Genomic DNA, 14,235 nt, shown 5'->3' on the forward strand with positions numbered 1-14,235 from the left:
TAAAGGGATCAAGGGGTATGGAGAGAAAGCAGGAATGGGGTACTGAAGTTGCATGATCAGCCATGATCATATTGAATGGTGATGCAGGCTCGAAGGGCCAAATGGCCTACTCCTGCACCTACTTTCTATGTTTCAAAGAAAAGCAGGGGAGTTATCTCCGGTGTCCTGGCCAATATTTATCCCTCGACTGATATCACTAAAATCTTAAATGTTACTATCACACTCCCACCCCAGCAAAAACCATCCCACTCGGCACTAGTCTTCTTGGCCTACAAGTCTCTGTGGTACACCATGTACATTAGTGTTTTAGATCTAGGGAGGGTTTCTGATCATTGTGTTTTTTTGATATTTTCCTTTGTAGCAATATAAAGAAAAAGGAGAATGGAGTAAGATCGGAACTTTATTTCAGAGTTTACATTGGAACTTTGATGCTAAAAGCGAACTCCACAGAATTGCCGCATGCATTGCGGTTGCTCTCGTAAAAAGCAAGGATAATGGAGCTGCGGTCCCCTTCTGTGAATTTGCAAAAGCAGGTGTGGCTCATTCATTAAACGTTAGCACAAAAGATATTGGATGATCTTGAGGGATGCTCTACAAAATTTATTACTGTCAGAATTCTGGCTGCTACCAGAGCAATGTCACTGAAGGTGTTTTTTGATCAATTCTTTTACTCAGTATATGTGAGAATTTTACTGTAATTTTTAAGTGGAAAAAAAATAGCAAAATGATTGTCTTCAACTGTGTTTTTCCTCATTTGTCTATCTTCCGCATGCATTTGGATAGTCATCCTAAATATTAATCAGTGCCGGATCCCTCTTGGTTTTATGAGAGTTGCATCGTTCAGTGTTGCTGAAGGCAGCAGCTCCTCATAGAGGTATAGCTCTCTGGCACCCTCTGGTTACTTGCCCCAAGTGGCATTCTTCGTAGACTGTCATTGTCAGAATACTTTTCAATTAAAGGTGGGTTGAAGTCGAGCCTGATCTTGTCCTCAGCTAATGCACAGATGGGATCGTTGGACAACGATCAAAATCTGGAACCCTGGCCAGTTTTCACTCCCTAACCTAGGGAGACTGAGACCAATTGTAATGCCACTACTGCAACCCAGTTTAGAGCTTTTGCTTGGTGCTCCCATTGTCTCCTGCTCCCATGCTTCCTGTGTCTTTCCATGATATTTCTCCTCTCTGTTTTGCTTGCTCTCTCCCCCATTTGTCTCCGTGTCTCTCTGTCTCCATGTATCTGTGCCCCCCCCTATGTTTGCCACTGTTTCTTTCTCTTCTTATGTCACTCAATGCATTGCACTCATCTTTGTTTCTGTTATGTCTTTAATACTCTTATGAATGACTCCGGGGTCTAGTATTGTACTTGAGCTGTTGTGACCTTAGTCCCATTTATTGTAACTCCAGAGTGAGGCACAAGCATGGTGGGCAGACTTTTATACTGGGCTCTGCAGACCTATGCAGGTGACTCTCGGGTCTCCCACCGCAGTGCCCTCTGGTGGCACACCTTATGTGACTATACAACTAGTATGCATGGTCCTTTTCAGAATGGCAGGCAGTGACTAGTGGGGTGCCGCAGGGCTCAGTGCTGGGACCCCAGCTATTTATAATATACATTAACGATTTAGATGAAGGAATTGAGTGTAACATCTCCAAGTTTGCGGATGGCACTAAACTGGGTGGCGGTGTGAGCTATGAGGAGGACGCTAAGAGGCTGCAAGATGACTTGGACAGGTTAGGTGAGTGGGCAAATGCATGGCAGATGCAGTATAATATGGATAAATGTGAGGTTATCCATTTTGGGGGCAAAAACACGAAGGCAGAATATTATCTGAATGACGGCAGATTAGGAAAAGGAGGTGCAACGAGACCTGGGTGTCATGGTTCATCAGTCATTGAAAGTTGGCATGCAGGTACAGCAGGCGGTGAAGGCAAATGGTATGTTGGCCTTCATAGCTAGGGGATTTGAGTATAGGAGCAGGGAGGTCTTACTGCAGTTGTGCAGGGCCTTAGTGAGACCTCACCTGGAATATTGTGTTCAGTTTTGGTCTCCTAATCTGAGGAAGGACGTTCTTGCTATTGAAGGAGTGCAGCGAAGGTTCACCAGACTGATTCCCGGGATGGCAGGACTGACATGAGGAGAGACTGGATCGACTGGGCCTTTATTCACTGGAGTTTAGAAGGATGAAAGGGGATCTCATAGAAAGATAAAATTCTGACGGGATTGGACAGGTTAGATGCAGGAAGAATGTTCCTGATGTTGGGGAAGTCCAGAACCAGGGGTCACAGTCTAAGGATAAGGAGTGGGCCATTTAGGACTGAGATGAGGAGAAACTTCTTCACTGAGTTGTGAACCTGTGGAATTCCCTACCACAGAGTTATTGATGCCAGTTTGTTGGATATATTCAAGAGGGAGTTAGATGTGGCCCTTATGGCTAAAGGGATCAAGGGGTATGGAGAGAAAGCAGGAAAGGGGTACTGAGGTGAATGATCAGCCATGATCTTATTGAATGGTGGTGCAGGCTCGAAGGGCCAAATGGCCTACTCTTGCACCTATTTTCTATGTTTCTATGTTCTATGTCTACATACATGACGGTTTCCACCTTTTCATTCTCTGCCCATTTGTGTCTTTGTGTTTCAGCCTCACTTGTGTCTTGTACCGGGGAATGTCAAGGGGAACATTAACTGTGTAGAATCGAGGAGAGTACTAAACTGGGAAAGGAAGTGTCAGAAAGAATTAGGGTGGGGAGCATCAGCGATGTAAAGTATTCTGGCTGGTATGGGATGTGGGGCTAAAGGTTAGGGTCGGGAATATAGCAGTGGTTTGGGGCAAGGAACTGGAATGGTGCTGGGAAGAGTAGATATGGGACGCAGAAGAAGCCACAGAGGGGCGGTGGTGTAGGGGTAGGATTTACTCAGTGGCCTCCCATGATCTTAATAAAGGTCTTTATTTAACTTGCATTTTTTTTCTTGGGAGGTGGGCAGCACTTGAAAGGCAATACTTATTGCCTGTCCCAGGTAACCCTTGGGACAGTTAAAGTCAAGCATGTAGTGTCAGACTGGAATCACATGTCTCCCAAACTGGATAGGAGTGAAAGGTTCCTAACTCTGAAAGATGTTCGTAAACCAGTTGGGATTCCATGACAATCCGGCAGATTTCATGGTCATTTTCTGATACTAGCTCACCACAAATGACCAGATTTATTGAATTTAGTTTCACCACTTGTCATGGTGGGATTTTCACACTCAACCTCCGGGTTGCTCGTCCAGTAGCTTAACCACAAGGTTACCATACTCATGAGCTAACTAAAGTTGTTAAATGGCAGTGTTTTTCTCAATATCATGGGAAAGTCTTTAAGGGAATCCCACCACTTCCTGGTTATGAACGGAAAATGACTTTTGGACATGCGGTTTGCAACAGGTGGGAGAACACAAATAGTGCTGAAGTGGGGAAAGCTGGTTGAAGGGAATAATGGGGCACCACAGTGCACTGGTGGTGGGAGGCCTGCAGGTACATTGTGACAAGTAAATGTTTACATTGAAAGTTCCCATTATAAACCTAGGCAGTTTCAATTATAAATGTTGCCATAAAAGCATTGCCAATAATTATGACAACAGGAAGTTGGATGGAAAGTAATAAAATGAGTGTAGACTAATTAATAGAACACAGCAAACATAATTTACATCTTGTCTGTTCTGCTTTGTTTTTCAGTGTGCCAAAAGATGCACATCAATGGCATGGCCAAGAAATTGCTTGGTAGGATTGGAACCTCTGTGATGGTAGCATACTATAAAAGTGAGAATTGGAGAAAGGTATGTTCAAGGCCTGTTTAACTTGATGGAAAATATTGTGAATTCCATTTAATTTCAGAAGATACCCATTCATTCTTTATCTTTATCCTTGCTTTTTCCCATTGTGATTTTCAACACCAAAGAGAAATCAAAACTTAGGGCTGGATTTAGCCGGAAATGCTATATTTGCATGTTAAATGCGGAGGGTTCATGACTTAGCACCCAGCTGGAAGATTCGGCTATTGGTTTGCGCTGGCACAAAAACTTACCGCCTCGCCCTCTGTTTTCAGCGTGATTATGACGTCAATCATCGTGCAAGGCTGCGCTAGTGCCCCGGATGGAACTTTCGGCCTTAACACCTCATTTAACACCTGCCCCAGGAAACACCTGAAAAAACCAGGCTGTCCCAGGGTGCAGCAGGCGCTATTAGCATATTTAAACAGAAGCTAGAGGATTTTATATCGCAGTTGTCAGTGACTGACATGGTTGTGTGCAGAATGCTGCGTGAGGCTCAGAGTTGCAAACGTCAATTTTATGTGCCATGACACTTTGCTTACAAGGTCAGTGAGAGATTTCAATGGGGGCAATATTCGTTCACCAGTGTATCTTGCTGGCTGCTATTGGCAGGCAGCTTCAAGCTGTGAGACGGGTTCTTGGCCATGTTGGGCCAAGGATTTGAAGAGGCCACAGACATATAGAGAGGAGGCCTTACCCCACCCCCACCCCACCCCCACAGGTTTACAGGGAACATCGCTCATACCTCCAGGTCTGAGGCGCAGTGTGTTAGAAGATTGCGCTTCTGAAAATAATTGCTGACAGAGATATGTCAGCTCCTACAGGCAGACCTACAGCCTACCAGCGCCAACAGGACCGTGCTGCCCGTCAAGGTGACTATGGCGATGGCCTTCTATACCTCCGGCTCCTTCCAGGCAGCAGCAGGGGATATGTGCAGCATCTCTCAGCACACTGCACATTGCTGCATTCGCCAGGTTACAAGGACACTACACACGCAGAATGGACTTCATAAAGTTCCCAATGACTAGGAACAGTCAGAATGTAAGAGCTTTAGGGTTTGGAAGAATTGTAGGCTTCCCCAAGGTTCATGGAGCCATTGACTGCACACCCGTTGCCTTGTGAGCACCATTACACAACACAGGGATCTTCACAAAACGGAAGGGATACCACTCCCTAAACGTGCAGCTGGTCTGCGACCACACAGAGAATGTCCGCTATCCAGGGAGCGCACATGATGCTTTTATCTTGCGTGAGAGCAGTGTGTCACGAATGTTTCAGCGACAAAGATAAGGGCCAAGGCTGTCTAATCGGGGACAAAGGTTATGGCCAGGCCTGGCTCATGACCCCCCCCCCCCCCCCCCCCACCGAAACCACGCCACAGAAGCCGAGCAGCGCTATAATGCGAGCTATGCAGCCACCCGCAACATCATCGAACATGCAATTGGCATGCTCAAGCAGCGCTTCCGATGCCTGGATCGCTCTGGAGGCTGCCTCCAATACTCCCCTCAACAGGTCTCCAAATTCATTGTGGTCTGCTGCATGCTACACAATTTAGCCATCATGAGGGGTCAGGCATTGCCAATGGGGATTGCAGGACCACCTCTGGAGGTCAAGGAGCCTGGCGAGGAACCCATTGCGGATCCACTACAATTCATCGCCAGCTCATCAATGAATGGAGAAGGTAGGGTTGCAGCTTTAACTTGCGACTCTGCCACCATAACGGCTCATCTACACTAAATTCTGCAATGTGCCACAAGACACCAAGGGCAAAGGTTCAAGAAACATTTTTATAAACATCAATAACGAACAATGCCCCCCCACAACCCAAAACATACAATGATTTAATCAAAACTAACAAAATACAAAACTACTTCCTGCAGCAAATCAATGCAAAATAACCCATTTCTTAACATACAACTATTTATAAAGTGAACAATTCTACATAAAAGCATGAGCTCAACCTTGTGCCAGCTCTTAATGGCTCTTAGCCACACTCCCCCCAACCCCCATCCTTTCCCGTCAGCCCCTTTCCACACCTGCTCCTCAATGAGGCCTTACCGCCGACAGCAAGGTTGCTAGAGGCTTCTCTGTTGGGGGGGGGGCAGACAATGCTCTAGGGACGCCCTGGACCAGCTCTTGGCTTGGACGGCCTGGCTACGGACTGCTATGCCTTATCATTAGCGGAAGCAGTCACTGGTGGCTGGGGTGTCAACTGTTTATAGTGCATGGTTGGCGAGTCCGTGGTGGGAGCCAGAATGCTGTCATCCTGAGGAAGGCCAGCTCCTTCCATTTCCTTAGAGTCACTGACTCTCCGACAGGGCTGGGCCTCAGCATCCGGAGCACGATGTGCATCAACTTGCTGGTCTGCTTCAGCGCTATCCCTTTCCCGTTGGACAGTGGGGACCGCAGAGAGGATGGCACCAGTCATTGACCAAGCTGAAGCGTAGCTTGTGCCTGTAATGCACTAGAGGCTGCGACATGATCAAGGGCACACGCCACACACTCTGGAACGCCTTTGTCGCTCCTCCTGTGTGTGGGCAATGATGGCCTCTCTGGATTCCCGAGTCACACTGACAAGATGTGATGCTGCCTGTGCAACAGTAAGCTTGTCAATGCTCTCTGGGATCCGTTCCAATGCAACCATAAGCTCACGGTGCATTCTGTGTTTTCCCTGGACATTTCCACCAAGTCCAATTCCATGTCTGCCTGTCATTGAGCAGACTGACTTTGCCGACTCACCCTCCAGAGAGCTGACCTGCGAGATTGCCCTATCGCGCTGCATTGCTGAAGGCAACTGGGGCCAGGAGCCTCTGAAGACTCAAACCACTCAAAAGTCTCATTGCCGTCAGATAAGGATAGTTGAGAGGGGGCAACTGGTGGGCTCTGTGGCTCGGTTGTGTCCGCAGCCTCCTCATCATCGCCATGGCCTGAGGTTGATGCGTCCCGAGAAGGCTGGCGCGATTGTGGCTGATCTTCTGCAGGAACAAGAACAAACACGTGTGGCTAGCAGTAGGGGAGGGAGCAGTGTGACATGAGGAAGGTGGCATTGCAATTGTTCATATGAAGGCTCGCCGCCACTATTATATGTCTAAAGGCAGTCTCTTCAGGCGCCCTATCCATTTACATACCCTCACTATCCAAAGAGGGCTCAGCATCGCCCCCAACAACTGCCTGAGCTGCTACTCCAATGAGGATCGACACCCATTCCTCGACATCATTCAGTTGCAGTATTTGAGGTGGCCCCCGTGCACAGCTGCTCCCTCCTGTGTGGGAGTGCTTCGACTGCAAAGAGAAAAATAGGAAGGGCTCGGAAAGGGCTTCTCTCCTGTTGTGGCACATATGCCTACCATAGTGCAATAGGTGAGACTGTGTGAATGTTCCAGTGGCTTCTGTTCAATCTGTTTGGATGTTGCATGAGCTTCGTGAGCGATTGCTAGGAGGTTATGTAACATAGGGGCTATAGGTGATCTTTCTGAAAGCCATAGCAGTAGTGGGAGTGTATTGTGAGGAAGGATGTAAATTAGTGAGTTCATGTGTATTGATCATTAGAAGGCTATGGGTGCAGAAGTGAGCCTTCATCATTCTTCTGCATTGTGAAACCCACCCCACAGACAGCAAGACTTTTGAGAGGGACCATATGCATGAAAGACTTCACACAGTGTCTGAGATTCATGTTGGAAAGAAAGGGGACATACATAACTGTGAAAGGTACTCACCCTGACTATTCTGGTAAGGTCGTTGAACTTTTTTCAACATTGTGTCCTAGTTCTGGGCACAGTGTCTCCAGCAGACACCTGTGCTATGTCTCTCCACAGCCTCTTAAATACAGGTGGGATTGGTCTGCCACCCCAGCAAGATGGAGTGAGGACCATCTCCTCTCCACTGCATGGACTAAGGCCTCAGTCGCCTCATTACTGAAGCGCCTGGCACACTGCCTTCCTTCCTGCTCCTCCATCTCTGCTGAAGTGGGGTGGTTTATATGCACATGCGCGCAGGAGGCTGCCGCGCCTGCATTAATGTTTGCACCCGGAAAAAGCTCACTGCGCATGAGCAAAACGACGCAGGTTTTGGCTCGGACGCACAAAATCCGTTGTGCAGTGCCTGACTTAACGGCAACGCTCCTCCACCTTACATTTTCGGCAAAACTTACAGTTGAAGGCGCAAACTATTTTCAGGTGGCAACAGAGGGAAACAAAAAGGAGGCAAAAGCAAAAGACAGAAAGGAGATGAGGAAAAGTGGAGGGCAGAGAAACCCAAGGCAAAGAACAAAAAGGGCCACTGTACAGCAAAATTCTAAAAGGACAAAGGGTGTTAAAAAAACGAGCCTGAAGGCTTTGTGTCTTAATGCAAGGAGTATCCGCAATAAGGTGGATGAATTAACTGTGCAAATAGATGTTAACAAATATGATGTGATTGGGATTACGGAGACGTGGCTCCAGGATGATCAGGGCTGGGAACTCAACATCCAGGGGTATTCAACATTCAGGAAAGATAGAATAAAAGGAAAAGGAGGTGGGGTAGCATTGCTGGTTAAGGAGCAAATTAAGGCAATAGTTCGGAAGGACATTAGCTTGGATGATGTGGAATCTATATGGGTAGAGCTGCAGAATACCAAAGGGCAAAAAACGTTAGTGGGAGTTGTGTACAGACCTCCAAACAGTAGTAGTGATGTTGGGGAGGGCATCAAACATGAAATTAGGGGTGCATGCAATAAAGGTGCAGCAGTTATAATGGGTGACTTTAATATGCACATAGATTGGGTTAATCAAACTGGAAGCAATACGGTGGAGGAGGATTTCCTGGAGTGCATAAGGGATGGTTTTTTAGACCAATATGTCGAGGAACCAACTAGGGGGGAGGCCATCTTAGACTGGGTGTTGTGTAATGAGAGAGGATTAATTAGCAATCTCGTTGTGCGAGGCCCCTTGAGGAAGAGTGACCATAATATGGTGGAATTCTGCATTAGGATGGAGAATGAAACAGTTAATTCAGAGACCATGGTCCAGAACTTAAAGAAGGGTAACTTTGAAGGTATGAGGAGTGAATTGGCTAGGATAGATTGGCGAATGATACTAAAGGGGTTGACTGTGGATGGGCAATGGCAGACATTTAGAGACCGCATGGATGAACTACAACAATTGTACATTCCTGTCTGGCGTAAAAATAAAAAAGGAAAGGTGGCTCAACCGTGGCTATCAAGCGAAATCAGGGATAGCATTAAAGCCAAGGAAGTGGCATACAAATTGGCCAGAAATAGCAGCGAACCCGTGGACTGGGAGAAATTTAGAACTCAGCAGAGGAGGACAAAGGGTTTGATTAGGGCAGGGAAAATGGAGTACGAGAAGAAGCTTGCAGGGAACATTAAGACGGATTGCAAAAGTTTCTATAGATATGTAAAGAGAAAAAGGTTAGTAAAGACAAACGTAGGTCCCCTGCAGTCAGAATCAGGGGAAGTCATAACTGGGAACAAAGAAATGGCGGACCAATTGAACAAGTACTTTGGTTCGGTATTCACTGAGGAGGACACAAACAACCTTCCGGATATAAAAGGGTTCGGAGGGTCTAGTAAGGAGGAGGAACTGAGGGAAATCCTTATTAGTCGGGAAATTGTGTTGGGGAAATTGATGGGATTGAAGGCCGATAAATCCCCAGGGCCTGATGGACTGCATCCCAGAGTACTTAAGGAGGTGGCCTTGGAAATAGCGGATGCATTGACAGTCATTTTCCAACATTCCATTGACTCTGGATCAGTTCCTATGGAGTGGAGGGTAGCCAATGTAACCCCACTTTTTAAAAAAGGAGGGAGAGAGAAAACAGGGAATTATAGACCGGTCAGCCTGACATCGGTAGTGGGTAAAATGATGGAATCAATTATTAAGGATGTCATAGCAGTGCATTTGGAAAGAGGTAATATGATAGGTCCAAGTCAGCATGGATTTGTGAAAGGGAAATCATGCTTGACAAATCTTCTGGAATTTTTTGAGGATGTTTCCAGTAGAGTGGACAAGGGAGAACCAGTTGATGTGGTATATTTGGACTTTCAGAAGGCTTTCGAGAAGGTCCCACACAAGAGATTAATGTGCAAAGTTAAAGCACATGGGATTGGGGGTAGTGTGCTGACATGGATTGAGAACTGGTTGTCAGACAGGAAGCAAAGAGTAGGAGTAAATGGGGACTTTTCAGAATGGCAGGCAGTGACTAGTGGGGTACCGCAAGGTTCTGTGTTGGGGCCCCAGCTGTTTACATTGTACATTAATGATTTAGACGAGGGGATTAAATGTAGTATCTCCAAATTTGCGGATGACACTAAGTTGGGTGGCAGTGTGAGCTGCGAGGAGGATGCTATGAGGCTGCAGAGCGACTTGGATAGGTTAGGTGAGTGGGCAAATGCATGGCAGATGAAGTATAATGTGGATAAATGTGAGGTTATCCACTTTGGTGGTAAAAACAGAGAGACAGACTATTATCTGAATGGTGACAGATTAGGAAAAGGGGAGGTGCAAAGAGACCTGGGTGTCATGGCACATCAGTCATTGAAGGTTGGCATGCAGGTACAGCAGGCGGTTAAGAAAGCAAATGGCATGTTGGCCTTCATAGCGAGGGGATTTGAGTACAGGGGCAGGGCGGTGTTGCTACAATTGTACAGGGCCTTGGTGAGGCCACACCTGGAGTATTGTGTACAGTTTTGGTCTCCTAACCTGAGGAAGGACATTCTTGCTATTGAGGGAGTGCAGCGAAGGTTCACCAGACTGATTCCCGGGATGGCGGGACTGACCTATCAAGAAAGACTGGATCAACTGGGCTTGTATTCACTGGAGTTCAGAAGAATGAGAGGGGACCTCATAGAAACGTTTAAAATTCTGACGGGTTTAGACAGGTTAGATGCAGGAAGAATGTTCCCAATGTTGGGGAAGTCCAGAACCAGGGGACACAGTCTAAGGATAAGGGGGAAGCCATTTAGGACTGAGATGAGGAGGAATTTCTTCACCCAGAGAGTGGTGAACCTGTGGAATTCTCTACCACAGAAAGTTGTTGAGGCCAATTCACTAAATATATTCAAAAAGGAGTTAGATGAAGTCCTTACTACTAGGGGAATCAAGGGGTATGGTGAGAAAGCAGGAATGGGGTACTGAAGTTGCATGTTCAGCCATGAACTCATTGAATGGCGATGCAGGCTAGAAGGGCCGAATGGCCTACTCCTGCATCTATTTTCTATGTTTCTATGTTAACGCCACATTGCGATTAACGTCCTGAAATCCAAAAAGCTCAAAATCCAGCCCTTGGTTTCTTATCACCCTTGGTCACCACTCTCAGTAAGAGGCTGAAATTCTAGTAACCGCACTTTATAGTGCAATGGTTGATGTCACCGTCAAATGGCTGTGCACGTTATTTTAATGAAGTTCTTTGCCTATTTACCTACTAGTGTCGGTTGTGGCTCAGTTGGTAATACTCTCGCCTCCGAGTCTGAAGGTTGTGGGTTCAAGTCTCCCTCCACAGACTTGAGCATAAAATCTAGGCTGCCACTCCAGTGCAGTACTGAGAGAATGCTGCACTCTCTGAGGTGTGTCGTCTTTCAGATGGGATATTAAACAGAGGCCCTGTCTATGTTCTCAGGTGGATGTAAAAGATCCCATGGCACTATTTCGAAGGAGAGCAGGGAAGTTATCCTCGGTGTCCTGGCCAATATCTATCCCTCAGTCAACATCACAAAAACAGATCATTTGGTCATTATCACATTGCTGTTTGTGGGAGCTTGCTGTGCCGTGTTTTCTATATTACAACAGTGACTACATTTCAAAAATCCTTCATTGGCTGTAAAGCGTTTTGGGACATCCTTAGGTCATGAAAGACGCTATATAAATGCAAGTTCTTTTTTTTTTATTTTGAACAGGCTAAAATAGGCCACAAGTTTAAACCTGCCGCCTAATCCAAATTGCCACTGGAATGTCACCAGTCACTGTTTTAATTGATTTAATTTACAATGGTTACTTATTGGAAAAAATAAAGACAAGGACCAGGATACTGTGCAGGACAACAGCATGTTTGGAAAAAGATGAGGCGAATCAAGAACTTGTGGTTAGATTATGCCAACCTAAGGCTTTAAAAGACTGAGGGAGATAAGAAGGTTGAGTTTTCAGCCCTTGCGAAGACTTAGTTGGAGGAGGAGTTTGTGCGATAAGTCTTAATTTCAATGCAGGAAAGACGAGATCTCTGTAGGAGAGAGTATTGGACAACATACTTGGAGCTTAGAGGGAAGTTCATGAGCAGTGAGTGTAGTTGGACAACTTAATAAAAAAAAAGACAAGAATGATTGTGGTAGAGTGAGAGATTGAAGGCTATGGAGGTGAGTGAAGCATTGATCATCCAATAATGGACTTTTTTTGTTCCCTGGCCAGAGGAGAGGTATCTTCCAATATGGGAGCAGTATTCAGCTCTAGAGAATTGAGCATGGCCAAAGGGAATATAAAAATTGGCATGCAAGAGGAAAGGAAGCCATTTGAGAAAGCTGTAACATTGGACAAGATGTGAGATCTCCATTTGAGGTCAGAGGTGATGGTGAGGTCAAGAATACCAGTAGATGAAGGACTAAAATTGGAATCATCAAAGTCAGGGTGAATTAACTCAATTTCAAGGATTGAAAGAAACCAGATTTTCAGTTCCCGTGTAAAGGGCATGGAGGAAATTTAGATGTAGTGATTCAGCTTTTTCACTGCAAGAGGATTAGTGAACGAATGTTAGGTTTTTGGATTTTTACATTTTATATGGCGCCTTTCATGACCTCAGGACTTTGCACATGCTTCACAGCCAATAAAGTGCTTTTTCTTTTAAACTGCAGTCACTGTTGTAATGTTGTAATGTAATTTGTGCACAACAAGGTCCTACAAACAGCAGTGAAATGTTGATTGTAGAAGTGTTGCAGGAGAACTCCACCTGCTCTTCTTAAAATAGTGCCATGGGATCTTTTGCACCGACCTGAGACAGGGCCTTGGTTTAACGTCCCCTCCAAAAGACAGCATCTTTAACAGAGCAGCACTCCTTCAGTACTGCACTGAAGTCAGCCTAGATTGTGTGCTCAAGTCTCTGGAGTGGGGTGTGAACCTTCTGACTCTGAAGTGAGAGTGCTACCACTGAGCCAAGGCTGACCCTATAGATATTATTCTTGGATTTAGAATATCAGACCCCACCCGTAGGCAGGTCCATGACCCGGATTATGCTTTTACCTGCCCAATATATGTAGAAAGCCAAGGGGTCAAACAGAAAGAAAGACTTACATTCAATGTTCAAATGTCTCGGGGGTCAAACATCTTGGGGTTCAAAGAAAGACTGACTTGCATTTATATAGCGCCTTTCACGACCACTGGATGTTCCAAAGTGTTTTACAGCCAATTCAGTACTTTTGAAGTGTAGTCACTGTTGCAAAGTCAATTTGCGCACAGCAGGCTTCCACAAACAGCAATGTGATAATGACCAGATAATCTGTTTTAGTGATGTTGATAGAGGGATAAATATTGGCCAGGATACCAGGAATAACTCCCCCGCTCTTCTTCGAATAATGCCATGGGATATTTTTACATCCACCTGAGAGAACAGACACGGCCTCGGTTTAACGTCTCATCCGAAAGATGGCACTTCCGACAGTGCAGCATTCACTCAGCACTACACCGGAATGTCAGCCTAGATTTTGTGCTCAAGTCTCTGGAGTGGGACTTGAACCCACAACTTTTTGACTTGGAGGCGAGGGATGCTATCAACTGAGCCACGAAAGACAGAGAAAACCCTCATTGGTGAATTTTGGTCACTAGTTATATTATATATAGTCAAGTAATCTTCCTCGAGTTCGGAAGGCTGTATAATAATCACTTTACGAGACCATGAATTAGTCTATAAACAGTTAATCAGATTTAGTAAATATTAAATGGTTAAGTGACCAGGAGCAATGATGCAGGAGTTGTTGGCTCAACTATCCCTTCTCGAGAAATAGCATATTAACAGTCTACTATGCTACATGACATGTAAGGTGGATCGACACAAGGTCCATGAATACTAACCTTTAGCTGATGGATGCTAGTCTACAGTCCATAGAGTCTCTGTGGTCGACAGAGCTCTCTGATGGCTTCAGACAGACTTACAATTTTTTTATAGTTTGAGAAATACATTTAGAAAGAAATTTCTGGAATGAAACATTTTAATTTGTGTCTGAAACTGAGCTGCCAGTCAAATATATGTGCAAACAAAATCCACAAGGTATGCTTGTAATTGAATTAAGTGCCTTGTCCCTTCTTACTCGTTCTATATTCTGGAGCTATTGGGTCAAGACAAGCTAGGCCATTTTCTGTGAGTGCACCTGGTTTTTAATCACATACATACAGTGATGGAAAGAAGCTAACACCATGACACATTATAGACCATCATGCTTCATTTGTGTCACAGT

General features: G+C 45.6%; 1 protein-coding gene across 4 annotated transcripts in view; it reads left to right on the plus strand.

Moving 5' to 3' along the window:
• Positions 1–14,235, plus strand: part of topaz1 (testis and ovary specific TOPAZ 1) — a 116,567-nt gene that overhangs the window by 79,312 nt on the left and 23,020 nt on the right. For all 4 annotated transcript variants that reach the window (XM_070888959.1, XM_070888969.1, XM_070888971.1 and 1 more), the window contains exons 15-16: positions 362–533; positions 3,709–3,809. In XM_070888959.1, the coding sequence (XP_070745060.1) occupies positions 362–533; positions 3,709–3,809 (273 nt within the window). The remainder of the gene's footprint in view (positions 1–361; positions 534–3,708; positions 3,810–14,235) is intronic.

The sequence above is a fragment of the Pristiophorus japonicus genome, chromosome 1, assembly GCF_044704955.1.
Source record: "Pristiophorus japonicus isolate sPriJap1 chromosome 1, sPriJap1.hap1, whole genome shotgun sequence".
Lineage (NCBI taxonomy): Eukaryota > Metazoa > Chordata > Chondrichthyes > Pristiophoridae > Pristiophorus > Pristiophorus japonicus.